At 40.8% G+C, this 13,881-nt stretch overlaps 1 protein-coding gene across 1 annotated transcript in view; it reads right to left on the minus strand.

The window, feature by feature from the left end:
• Window positions 1–11,536, minus strand: part of PLPPR5 (phospholipid phosphatase related 5) — a gene marked incomplete at its 3' end in the record, with an annotated part of 61,163 nt that extends 49,627 nt beyond the window's left edge. The window contains exons 1-3 of the mRNA XM_018574484.1: window positions 11,501–11,536; window positions 9,147–9,279; window positions 102–352 (exon numbers count right to left, since the gene is read on the minus strand). Of these exons, the coding sequence (XP_018429986.1) occupies window positions 102–352; window positions 9,147–9,279; window positions 11,501–11,536 (420 nt within the window). The remainder of the gene's footprint in view (window positions 1–101; window positions 353–9,146; window positions 9,280–11,500) is intronic.
• Between the last annotated feature and the right edge of the window lie 2,345 nt (window positions 11,537–13,881).

A 13,881-nucleotide genomic window follows, 5' to 3' on the forward strand; every position in this document is an offset into this window, starting at 1 on the left:
AGTAAGACATCCTTATTGTTTATATTTAATAGTGTAATTTAAGGGCTCAGGACTTTAAAACAGTGCTACATAAATATAAGAGAAAGTTAAGATTTACTTACAGCCAAGTACATTGCTCCGTACACACTGAGAGCTGCTTCTTTGGATGGAAATGTTCTCCTTGCTTTGATAACAAGGTCTGGATTTCCTGTACAAGCATTGGTATCTGTGATAAACTGTGTAAGTTGGTTGCAACCAAGTGCTGTGTAGTTCGGTTTGCAAACTGTAAGAAAATGTGGAGCCAAGTTTCCCGTGACAACTTGTCCAGCGTTTACAAATATATCTGTAGCAAATAATCCAAAAGTATAAATTCCTGGAAAACAAAAGTAAAATTATTGTTTTAGAATATGAGCCGTATACACTGGAATTTTGTATTACAGTAGCAAGAATTTACAAAGACAGATACAGTATATCTTAATTGAAGTGTTAATGCGCAAATCAAGCCAAACATTTTGTTTTGCATTTAAAAAAAGGGACATTTACTACCACTTCCTTGGACACAACCGGAACTAGGATAGGGTGCTACAGCTTGTACAGCTCTTTTTAGCCCTGTAAAGTTGGGAAGTGTGAGGTAAGCTTATTGTGTATTATAGTGCTGGGAAATTGCATGGCCTAGTGGGTAGAGGAGGCAATGACTGTTTTTATATCATTTGTATTTTTGAAGATGAGTGCCAGGCAAACAGCTACCTTCACAGATGAAATAAACACAAGTGAGCTGTTTTACCTGCCGAAGGATTTTTTTAAATATATATTCATTCAGTTCCGAGTTATACAGAGCTCTCTCTTTCACTCTGCTCTCTCCTCTTATCAGCATGGTCCTTGCACTGCAGCACAATTGATTGACTCCTTTTGCTGTTTTTCCCTCTCCCTGTTTGAGCTCTTCTGTACAGGGAACTGCAAGAGGTCGATACAGGGTCAAATTTAGATACTTATAATACTTGTTTGGTTTTTTTAAATTTATTTAAGCATTAACGGATATAAGCCTGCATTAATTTGTGTCTTTTAAATCTACCTGGAGTTTTGTTTAAATGCATTTTGCATTAAAGCTTTTTTGCTGTTTTATTGTCCAAATAAATAAAAAAATGACCCTACAGCAAGACCCAGTGCTAACATCTCTTGGCAGATTAGTGTGCTAGCTTTTTTAAATGGCACAGCTACACAGTCTAGCAAAAGTTCATGGGGATATGAAATTGCTTTGATGCAACACAGAATCTATATTATTAGCAAGTATTAAATTAATTGAAGCTATTAATTGCTGGAAAAATGAGTGCTAAATTGCTGTTTAGGAGCCTGTAAATAAGTTTATCATTTCACGGAATGTTAAGATTTAGAAATAATTAATATTTACTAATTGGCACCACAAATAACAGAATGATTATTATAAAACCTGTTCTGAAATGTGCCCTGCCTTCATTAAAAAAAAAAGGGAAATCGGGTTTTTCAATTGTTATCTGATTGTCATGCATCCACCTGGGATGTGTAAATGTTTAAAAATAGAATATATCTTTAATGAATAATACCATGTGAATATATGAATATTACATAGAGTATGTTATGGATATTATCACATTGAATAGCGAAACACTTTCATATATAAAATTCTGAGGGAATTGTCACATTAGATCTTCAGCAGGTAGTCAAAGATGATGGTGTGCAGACTTTTGATTTTACATGGAATAAAATGGATGTTCTCCTTCAGATATTTAATATACTTGCTATGGAGACGTTTGTAGTAGCAGAGCTATGGAGTGCAACTGCAGTTGGATTAGCAAGGGAAAAGCAAAAGTAAAAGCAGTGATTCCTAAAAAGGCACACTGATGGCGCTACTTTACTTTTATAAGTGTATATATTGTAAAGCACTGCACAAACTGTTGGCGCTATATAAATCCTCCTGAATAATAATAATATAATAATAAATGCATAAAATACCACAGTCTGTCCCATATATTCATATAGTGTCTACATTATAGATTCTTTCAATGCCAATGTTTATTCAATTGGGGAGTATGATAAATTCAGCACAGTACTATTATTTTTGGGGGATTCCACAATTGATGATTTACAAAGACATTGCCATTGCTCCCTTCATTATCATATACATTTAAATTATAAACCCAAAAGGCCAAATGCACTTGTGACAGAATGTATCAGATAAAGTGTAACTACAGGTTTTTTAAAATTAATTTTTGCCCCTTCCATATGAAAGAAGAATGTGGCCAAGCTGCATTACCCTCTCCATGCTCCAGTGCTGTCCCTAGCTTCCCCCTTCATCCAGCACTGCTGGTCCTCTTTGGCAGAACCACAGTCATGTCATTTTGCCCATTTCTTGTGAGTCCAACCTGTCGTTGACACACCATGGGGGTTATACCATCCTGGCTTACCCAACTCCCAGATTGAGTGGCATTCATACATCATTATGTGAGCACTGCTGAGCCCAGATAGAATGTACACCCCCAACCATCACCGAGAAAAAGAGATTGCTTTTGTGACATTACCAGGCTGGCTAGAAGACTGAAAGAAAAGTTATGTATAGGATTTTTTTTAATAAAAAAAAATATTGGGCGCGGGGGGCTATTCTAGTTTTTTATTTGTTAGTATTTGATTTTTCTTCATTGGTCTTTTATTATTTTTAGTAGTGCAACTGATTCTGACAGTTACACTTTTAATAGATGGCACCACAGATGAACACTGCAGGCTGAAGGCTTTCATTTTTGTCATTTCATTTTCCAGCCTTAGTTTGATCATTATGTCAAACCTTACATTGTGATCACGTTATTTAGTAACCACACTGATTGGTGTCAGCTCTTTCTCCTGTTTAAAAAAAAAATGCAGTTCTTACAGAGTCTTCCAATGGGGATACCTATTTAAGTTATGAGGAGCATTTTCTTTATTTTTTAGAGCTTTCCTCATTGCGTTTTTGTTTAGGAACTGAAGGGAAATCTCCCAAATGAGATACAAATGGCAAAAAATAACCTAACATAGTTTTATAACTTCCCTACCCTATCCAAAACTAAACAAGTTTTAGTTAAACACACACTTTGAGATTTGATGGCAGACACTTGAATAGGTTAGACTTACACAGGAGCCAGGGCCGTCTTTAACGCAGGGCAAAAGGGGCAGTCGCCCAGGGCCCAATCATTGTTGTGGGGCCCAAAGCAGCTGCCCCTTCAGCCCACATAAGCAGTGGCGGAACTAGGGCCTCTAGGGGGCCCAGCAACATGAAGACAGAAGACCGGCCAGAGGAGGTAAGGGGAGGTAAATAATTCATTAAAATAATTATTATTTGTAGCCTAATGTTGTATAAAGTACTGTTGCAGCAATGCACAATGGCACCCTCTATAGAGGACTACAAATCTCAGCAGTACTTTATACAGAAATGCTATTGTTATATAAAGTATTGTTGGGATGTGTAGTCCTCTATAGGCTTTGCCATTCTGCATTGCTGTAAATATTAGGGTTGCACCGATATATCAGCCGCCAAACGATATCAGGCGGAAATGGCACTTTTGTCTAAATGCCAAAACTACAATTTTTCTGCTGATACAGCAGCTCATCCCTGCTTTCTTTCCTCCCTGCTGGGCGCTGCTCTGTTTCCCAGCGGGGAGGAGAGAAAGTGACAGCCGACCGAGCGCTGTGTTTTTTTTTTTGGGGGGGGGCAAAAAAAATCTTGCACCAGGGCCCTTTGTTCCTTAGGTCCGCCACTGGTGTTGCCCCCACCTCTTCCGTATGCTGCTGTTAGGGCCGGGGGGGGGGCAAGAAATTGTTTGCCCAGGGTCCAATCAGTATTAAAGACGGCCCTGACAGGAGCTCATTCCTGCCAATTTATTATTGCTAAACTGATGGTTTAAATGGCAGCATATGCAGTAAGCTACACTAGCTACACTAGCTACACTAGTAGCATTCAGTAGGTGCACACAGGCAGGGTGTGCCTATTTGAGCCAGACATTCTCTATAGCTTGTGGGCACAACTTGTAATGGGAGCTCAGATGTAGGAAAATGTAAGTAAGAGTATGTGCAGAACTATTTATTCACTGTCTAATGCGGTCTGTGTTTCCTTTGTAATAGTGTGGCTTTAAACAATGTCTGTCCAATATTAAACATAAAGTAAATAAAGGCAGCATCTGAAATCATTTTTTATTTAAGGTTCTTATTTAAAGGGGAGCAAGCTTAATTATACCAAAAGGTTATACATTTTCAACAGCAGGCTTATCTCCGAAATGCAACACTTACAGGTTGGGCTAAAATTTGATGTCACCTGCTGCAGTGTTTTTCCCATGCAATCCTATGAAGAACCTCCTAAATGGCACCAGATTCAACTGGTGCTGGAGAAAAAAAAAACTTGGCCTATAACAACCAACAAGGGTCACCGAGATCTCAAAAGACCAGAACAGAAATCAAACCTTGCCCAATTCACTCAAACGTAAAACATTTTGGTTAGAGTTCTTGCTTGAGCATCTAGTGTTCATAAATGTTACAGTAGCATTCCACAGAAAATATCCTTGCTATGCATGCTGTAGTTTTATTTTCTAATATGCACAAGGCCAGCTACAGTTGCAATTTTCTACTGTGAAATCCAGTAATTATCTTTAGCAATTTTAGCACTATTAGTGTAGAATGATCAAAAATGTAGTTTCAAATGTTATGTCTATAGTCCATTAGATTAATAGAACTGAAATACATTAATATGCTTTTTAGGGATGAGTCAATCAGCCTTGGTTCGGTTCACAGCAAAGCCTGAAAAATACAAACTTTAATCTGAACCTCCTTAAAGTCTATATGGGTCAAATCTTGAAAATTAATAATGGCCATTTTCAAGTCTTTTTAAAAAAAAATACTTTTTATTAACAATTTTTCCTTCTTGACAAAACATTACATTTAAAAATACAATTACATACATAAAAAAGAAGAAAAAAAGAAAAAAAAAAAAAAAAAAGGTAGCAGCAACACCCCCCCATCAAACATATACACATAGTACCTCCTGACTTTGCTCCTTGTTGTTTAATCCCTCTAAACCTCTCCTCCTCTAAACCTCTTTTCAAGTCTAATAGGTAAGGGATTGTCAAATAAAGGGCATGGGGAGCTGGGTGCTGCCATTGGGAGAATGCAAAACATTTTTTTTAAATGCCATACAGCGAGGTGGGGGCCCTCTTTTTTATCTGACTTCAGGGGTGACATGGAAAAAACACTATTGCTTTATATCACATATTTGGGAGATGCTTTTAAGCTGCATGAGGTCTTATGGAAAACTATGATCTATCTATCTATCTATCTATCTATCTATCTATTGTAATGTTGGGGAGGTTAGCACAAATGGCGAGCGCTTAGGAACCAGTCTTGAAGCCGTTGTAACATAAAAAGGACAGTCTTTTATTTCTTACGTAACAGAAACACAGCTTTCTTCAGTGTCAAACATAAGGTTTGCTTGTTTTCTAGCAATAGGCAATATGACAGTGTCTCACCAACTCACGGTTGTCACATATACTCTGATGTGTCCTAGTCCTAGGACTGTTAAAGTGTTTCATCAGCAAGACTCCTTAGAAGTATGCTCTACCCTTTAGCAGCCTCCCACGCCTCTAATGCGACTCCTCCAACCCTTGTGTGTAACAAACTCTCCAAGCCTCCTTCGCTGCCTTCCATGTGCCTCCAACACATACATAGCCTCCTGGCTTCACTCTGGCTTCTGGGTGGAGTCCGCCTGACTCCTGGACACAACCTGTCCCTCTTCCCAGCAGGAGCCCTGATGAGGGATGCACACAGATGCACAATCAGGTGCTGGCTGCCACTAAAGCATGGACCCAGGAATGGAGATTTCATCCCACCCAGAGCTGTAAGAAATCTCCTGGCTCCAGGATCCCAACTATAATCCAGAAAACCTGGAAAGGACTGAGAAGCCAGCTCTTTCCTGGTACAAGCAATTGCTTCAGGGAGCCACTCAGCCTCTCTGGCTGAGAATCCTGGGTGACTTTTAGGCCTTTTTGGAAAAAAGAATATTGTAGGTAGTTTTGGCGTGCAGTTTTTCATATAAACAAAATCAACACTACAGTGTATATATTTCACAGTAATATTGTATAGACTCCATAGACAGTATTTAAGGATGTGGAGAAGGCCATATAAGAACATGCAGCCTGCAGCTTTCTATAAAAAATTAACACTAGAATGTTTACATTTTACAGAAAAGTATTGTACAGACTCCATACCCAGTATTTTGGTACTTTGATTAGACCACATATTAAAAAGTCTCCTCCGCATTTTAACCAACAACAGGATTGCAGCCATGCTGGGCATGCAGAGGGGTCCAGCCACTTTCTAGAAAGGCAACCAAGAGGTTTCCCCACAGTATCCCTTCCAAGTGGCACATTTTTACTTCCCCTGGGACGGCAGCATAAGATATGCTATTTTCCCCTTTTATCACAAATCAAAAAGGGTGGTCCTTCATGTCCCTAATCCGGGGGTCCACACGGAGGAACTGCTGAATGAGTGAGCCCATTCCCAACAAATTTCCTTTTGCTCAGAGCCCAAAGTCTTTAATTGCTGAAGACAATGGTGTCCTCAACAATCTCACCCCACCCATATACAACTCTGAGGGTTTGGGAGGGATGAAACATACCCTATAAAGCCTGCCCCATATCCTCCTCCTCACCTCCGGCACCCCAACACTTCTACTTTTTCTCTGCCTGCTGCTGTCTCAGCCTCACAAGAATGGAGTCAATTGTAAAAGAATTCAGCTGGCCCTAAGTGAGCAGGAAATCCTCTTCTTACTCCTGTTGCTGTGCCTCCAGTGCCCAGGTGTTTGCATCACACAGTGTGTGCTCCAGCAGGAACACCAATGAGATCATGGTACTAATCTCCACCTTGTTATCATTCTGATCACATCTTCAAATAGTGAAAACATGGTACACACATCCTGAATCAAGAGCCACTGGCATGGTGAAAAGAACCCCAGATTCAAAAAGCCTTTCCTCATCCCATATGTAAATACTCCTTGTCCCCCAGGTATATCAGCTGCAAAACAGCATGGGAGCATTTTGCTTGGGCCGTTGCATGTTTTTTTGGTTGCTTGGGGTGGGAATGATAATTGAGGAGAAAGAGGTAGAGGTGACTCAGCTGTCAACATCATCATAGTGCAGCACTCAGGCCAGTATCAACAGCACTAGAAGTGTGTACCCCATCCTGGATCCTTCCCTGCCAGTAGCAAGTTTACTCAGTGCACTATAAAGGAGATGTAATGTTGGAGATGTAATGTTCCTGCCCATGCTTGCTGAACCACATGTCTAGGATCACATGGACCCTATCACTGACTGTGTGGTCCAGCATCACAGAGACATTGCCTTCAATATGCTGGTGGAGGCCAAGGATGGCTTTGTGGGTGAAAAAATGGTAGCTGGTACTTTCCACTGTGGGGCAACACAACTTACTGAAGGGGCAGACTCCTCCAGCTGGAATGAGAACAACAGTAAAACCAGCAATTTTGTCAAGCTGGCATTGAGATGCTGGACAAAGTGGTGATTAGGTGAGAATTTGTATTCACTCCAGCAGCTGGGAAAGAGACACCTGCCTAGTCAAGGATTTTGCTAGAGATGTCAGAGTGGGGTTAGGAGGCTTACAGTGAGGTTTAAGCCTACACACTTCCCCTCTTGATGTGCAGTAAGGTAAACATCTTAAATCTCTTGATATAACTCCATCCCTGTCACTTGAGGCCACAGGTGTTACCGCAGATACAGATGGAACGTCTTTTGGAGTAGGGGAAGAGTTGGAAAGGAAGAAGTGAGGATATAGAGGAGTGCTTGCACTTTACGGTTGTTCATGATGTGCTGCACCCACCGAGCTTTGTGTTGAAAAATCCGTTACATGTTTCCTCATGCATGGTGAACCCAAAGGACTGGTACAAAACACCTAAACCCAACCCCAAAATACTCAACCCCCAACCCTAAATCCCAACTCTAATTTATTTACGCTTAACTGAACGTAAAAAGGAAATTTGACTATTGGCCCTTTTAAGCCTCCTGACTACAATTTAGAAACCAGGAAGTGTATTGTCGGTATCTGGTTGCTATAACAGTGAATGGCCACATTAGTTTCTCGAACTACAAATTAATTGAGTTCAGGTCAAACGTATAGTTGACCTGAACCTGAAACTCATCCCTAATGATTTTTTTTTCATCAAATACATGTCTCTTTAAAGAGCAAATGAAACCAAATTAGAAAAAGTTTTTTAAGCTTATTAGAACTTACTTATAAAGTACGGTCTAAGCGATCACCACAAGGTGGCGATACATAAAAGGATATCTTCAGTATAGAGGGACTGCTAATGGTGGTGCAAAATAGGCTCCAGGTTCTGTTGATATGCGATCAGCTCATCCAGAGAGGGAATCAAGCGAACCTGGAGTCACAATTAGCAGTCCCTATATACTGAAAGTAACCTTCTATGTAGCGCGTTTCTACAAACAAGATTGCTACTGTTTCCTCTACTAATACTTTGCTGACTCTATAATATACTTTGTATACACATTTTTAGATCTGGTGTATCGAGGAAACCTAGTGGTGAGCGCTTAGACTAGATGGTATAAGTAGGGTTTGTATTTTTATTTAGAACACTTACTAGTCTTTTTTAGCTCAGGTCATAGAAGATACTGGTTTTTAGGAATATATTCTCTACTCCATCAGTATCTATAATTGTTTTGGTCTCCCCTATTAGAATGTATTCCCAATACATTATACTATTGAGGACTTCTCTGTATCTATAAAATTGTTTTGGTCTCTCTTATTATAATTTTTTCCCAAAACATTATAATATTGAGGACTTCTCTGTCAAAGGAGAACATAGACACTTTTTATAAGGTGTGCAGTAAACCATGTTAGCCAATAAGATGTTTGATTGCTATATTTTTAGTTTCTTTTTTTGTGCAGATGAGCTCCTATTATAGAGCAAAGGATGCACAACCAAAATTCTGCTAAAGTATATCATTAGCATACAAAACATGAATGTCAAAATGTTGAACTATAAAATACAACTATATAAGATCTAACAATAAAAATATATGCAAGGGCAACAAATCTCAGAAGTACATCTCTCTAAAATTGAACATGAAAGTAATAAAAACTCTTACCCAGAAATCTGACGGTTCTGCGCACCAGTGGATTAATATAGCAACAGTCTCCAGTTAAAAGAGTTTTTTCTTGGTTCTCAAAGTCTCTTGTTGCTACCTGTAGGCAAAATACTACAGTTTCTCCAACGATAATCTAAACAGGAAACATAAAGAGCAAGACATGGTTAACATAAAATAATAGGTATAGTGCATGAAACATTGGTTTAATAATAACTGTGACTAGAGTTAATTCTAAACCTCTAGTACATAAAAGGCATAGTGAAAATGAATTTTTTTTATTGCAGCCTATGAAAATTAACAGCTGATGAGCTGACTGTAGCCAACAAATGATTTTTTTAGATATAGTATTACTGTTCAGATTTTAGACTGGCTTGGGATGCACCAATACCAATATTGGTATGGGTAGCGGTTCCTAAACTGAGTATTTGGGCGAGTACTCGTACTCGCCCAAATACTCTGATACTTACCCCGATACCAGAACTTCCGACCGGCAGTGCCGCGAGGGAGCATGGAGCCAACTTCCTTCATTTGTTGCTAGGAAGCCTGACTTTCTGACCAATCAGGAAGCTGGGGTGGTGGGTCATGCCCACCTTCCAGCTTCCTGATTGGCTAGGAAGCTGGCTTCCCTTATTGCTAGGCAGCCTGGCTTCCTGACCAATCAAGAAGCTGAGCGGCATGTCATGACCAGCCTCCCGGCTTCCTGATTGGCTAGGAAGCTGGCTTCACTTGTCACTAGGCAGGCTGGCTTCCTAAACAATCAGGTCAGGCACGTCATGACCCGCGTCCCAGCTTCCTGATAAGCCAGGCCCATAGTACCTTGGGATGCCGGTATCGGAATTCGGTATCGGCGAGTACTAAAAAAAATGGTACCTGTACCTTTTAAACCCCAGAGCTATAGGTTATATTTCTTTGTCAAACACTCGTATGTTGAGTTGGATTGTGCCCTCTTTTGTCTCAATTAAGGTGGACCTATCAGTTACTTTACAAGTGTGCAAGAATAAATTCCTCACATGTCACACAACACAGCAACAATATCATTTTCCAAAAAACTGTGGTATTTATTAAAAACCAGTCCTTGAACTCCAGTCAAGTGATTGCGACTAGGCTGAATTCATTTGATCAATTTTTTACAGCCAGGAAAGAAGCATTTTCCAAAAAACTGTGGTATTTATTAAAAAACAGTCCTTGAACTCCAGTCAAGTGATTGCGACTAGGCTGAATTAATTTGATCAATTTTTAAAGCCAGGAAAGAAGCATTTCTTCAGTCCCTCCCCAGTCCCAATAATCAGACTGAAACATTGTAACAATTTAGAAGGTGTGAGGCAGCAGGGCCTGAACTGTGTTCTGAACACAGCCAAGAACTCTATAGGCAACTGGATTTACATGATTGCATCATCTCTGTTCTAGCATCTAAGTCCAGGAAACAGGATAAATGAACTTGAATTTCAGTAATGAATTGCAGAGCCATTTCTGTATTCTAATTCTCATTCTACTTGGGATTGTGAGATGTTATTGGCTCAACAGAATAATGACTTGCAGAGCTACTAATACATTTTGATACTCAAAAAGCTCACAAAGTCTATCATTTTGGAGTTGTGATATTTTCCTGAATTCCAAAGAGGAACAACAAGCCTAAGAGATCCTCTAATTAATCTCTGGGAATGTATGGAGGATTAAATGGAATCTCTATATTTTTTTAAATATTTGAATATGTTCACTTACATGTACATTATATGTTTTAAGCTGTGTTACACTCACCATCAATTACAATTTAATGTTATCTGAGAATCGTAATTTACTATTAGCTCCCATATTTTTTATACAACAATAATTTGAGAAAGTTGTAAAAAAAAATAAAGTAAAAATATGTACAACAGCTTGTAGTGTTCAGATCAGCTGGACTTGTTCTTTACCACACATTGAGGTGGTTTGTGGTAAAAAAGGTATGACATCAAGTACTTTTTTCACATGTTGCATGTTGGGATACACCACATTGCATTGTAACATACTAGTTTAAATAGAACTGCATGAAATATCACATTGAACATAAAAATTGAAAAAAAAGATCAAAACATGTGATGCTCTGAAATCAGCTCATTGAACCAATTCCTTCAGAGTGCACTTCAGTAGCCATGTGGTAGTGCGTTCTGCTGGTGTCATGGACCCCAATCTGATGTGTGTTATAGGATTCCATGATGATTGGATAAGGGTTCCTGAGTAAAGGTGCCCATACACTGCACGATTATCGTACGAAATGAAACATTTAATCGCACGATCAATGCTCGATGCCCCCATCTTGCACAGACCAAAGTCGATCGCTAAATCGTACGCCCGTACAATTCTGATCGACCGACGGTAGTGGTCGCTTGACCCCGAGCAGTGGGCGTCATCATTCGTACAATGCCCTTTAAAAGGAAAGAATTTAGAGCATTCTTTCTCTTCCCAGACTTGTTGAAAAGCAAAGGATGGCTGAGGATATGAATAGCATGGCTATTGTGATGGTTGGTGTTTCTGTCATTCAAGCTCACCGTCAACGCAGACTCTGGAGCAAGAATTGGTTGCGGCAACGTGACATGTATTTGCATGTTGCACTGCTGCAGGAATTGAGGGAGAACAACCCTGATTACTTCAGGAATTACCTCCGGATGTCAGATGCAGCATTCAACCACTTACTGGCTCTGGTGTCCCCCCACATCAAGAAGGTTGATACTGTGCGACGTAAGGCAATTCCTCCTGACCAGCGGCTCATAGCAACACTACGATTCCTCGCTACTGGTCGAAGCTTGGAAGACCTCAAGTTCTCCACAGGAATCTCGGCACAGGCACTTGGGCGCATCAAGCCCCAAACGTGTGCAGCAATCATCCGAGTGTTGCGTGACAACTATTTCAGGGTAAATGTTGTTATTTCACCTTATTAAACACAAATATGCTCTGAGACAGTTCCACAACACACATGTTTTATTGGTTGCACATGGTAATACATTAGCCATGCAGTTAGCCACAGCTTCGCCATTAAAGACTCGTGTACGATTTGTCCATGGGCCACCCCTGTGTGTCCTGCTCGGAGATGTCACAACCCCCCCCCAAACCTTTGTTCCTGCATATGGGTGTTGGGATGCTGTTGTACTTGGCCATGGGCCATGACATAGTGTGTCCCCGGATGCTCCCTGTGTGGGTGTTGCTGATGTAACACCCTTCATACGGGGTGTTGCTGATGTAATTACCTTAATACGGGCTCAGGCAACAGTGCACATGTGTCCCCACGTGCACTGTTGCCTGAGCCCGTATTAAGGTAATTGCGACTCAGCAAACCATTTTCTCTGTCGCGCATGATTTCGAGAACAATTTTCTGTGCAGACTGTCGTTGCTGCTGATCCATGGTGCGCATCTTCAGTGCTGCAACCTGGAAGAACAGGGTACTCTCATCTGGAACTTTCTCCAGGGCCGCAGATGTCTTGGTGAGGAACTTCTCAATTGCCCGGTCGGTAGCTGGCCTCATGAGTGTCCTCCTGGGAGGTAGTGGGGCAGTAGAGGGTCCTGTATACTCTCCTGTGTGCGTACATTGTCCTGTGCAGAGAAAGTACCCAAAATGTGTCAGCATAACGCATGTCTTGTCAAGTGTCACATATCTAATTACATTTCACTCTCAGTTCCCCACAGATGCAGCTTAATGGTAGCGGATTGGCAAGAAATTCAACGACCTGTGGAATTTCCCCAACTGCGGAGGTGCCATCGATGGGAAACACGTCTGCATCACACGTCCTGCCAACTCTTGTTCATTATACTATAATTACAAAGGTTACTTTAGCATTATGTTACTCTCAGTGGTTAATGCTACTTATGAATTCCTGTATGTGGACATTGGCAGTAATGGAAGAATCTCCGATGGCGGTGTGATGGAGCGGAGTGATTTCCACATGCGTCTACAGAATGGTTCCCTGAACCTACCAAACAATGAGGACACCATAGATGGCATGAATTTTGTCTTTGTCGCTGATGAAGCTTTTGCCCTTGGAGATCATCTACTGAAGCCCTTTCCCATGTGTGGTCTGACAGCACAGCAGCGCATATATAACTATCGCTTATCCCGTGCACGCAGAGTGGTGGAGAATGCGTTTGGCATAATGTCAAACCGATTCCGCATCCCATCAACATGAGTCTACAGAAAGTTGATGTTTTGCTGCACTGCTGCTGTACCCTACACAATTATCTAAGGCGTCAGGGCAACTCCTACATGCCCACACACATCCTAGACCAAGAGGATGTTGTGAGTGGCATCATACAGCCAGGGGAGTGGAGGCATGATGTGGATGCCCTTCATGGTTTGGAACCCATGCATGCACATTTGCCAACTACGTCCGCACGGCAGAACAGGCTAAAATACTTACAGTATTTCAATGGCCCTGGTGCAGTGGAATGGCAGGGACGCATGTAGTCCCTGCCATTCCATATCTAAAACATGTAAAACATATGGAGTTATGCATTATTGGTTGTGTTCAATAAACCTTATGATTTCTCTATTTCAATCTGTGTGTTCTACATACATTTGGGGGTTACACAACAATTATTACTTGTAAACTCACATGGTCATTACATCATGCATTACATGCATGTTCTCCACAATTTCCGTGGAAGGTTCTTCGCTATCGAACGCAGCACTCTCTTCTTGAGTAGGTGGTGCTTGCAGGCTGCTGACAGATGGCCGTGGTTCTTCATCATCATCCAGGAACCGCAG

Source organism: Nanorana parkeri, unplaced genomic scaffold (genome assembly GCF_000935625.1).
Source record: "Nanorana parkeri isolate BGI_ZX_2015 unplaced genomic scaffold, ASM93562v1 scaffold2990, whole genome shotgun sequence".
In the NCBI taxonomy this organism is placed as follows: Eukaryota; Metazoa; Chordata; class Amphibia; order Anura; family Dicroglossidae; genus Nanorana; species Nanorana parkeri.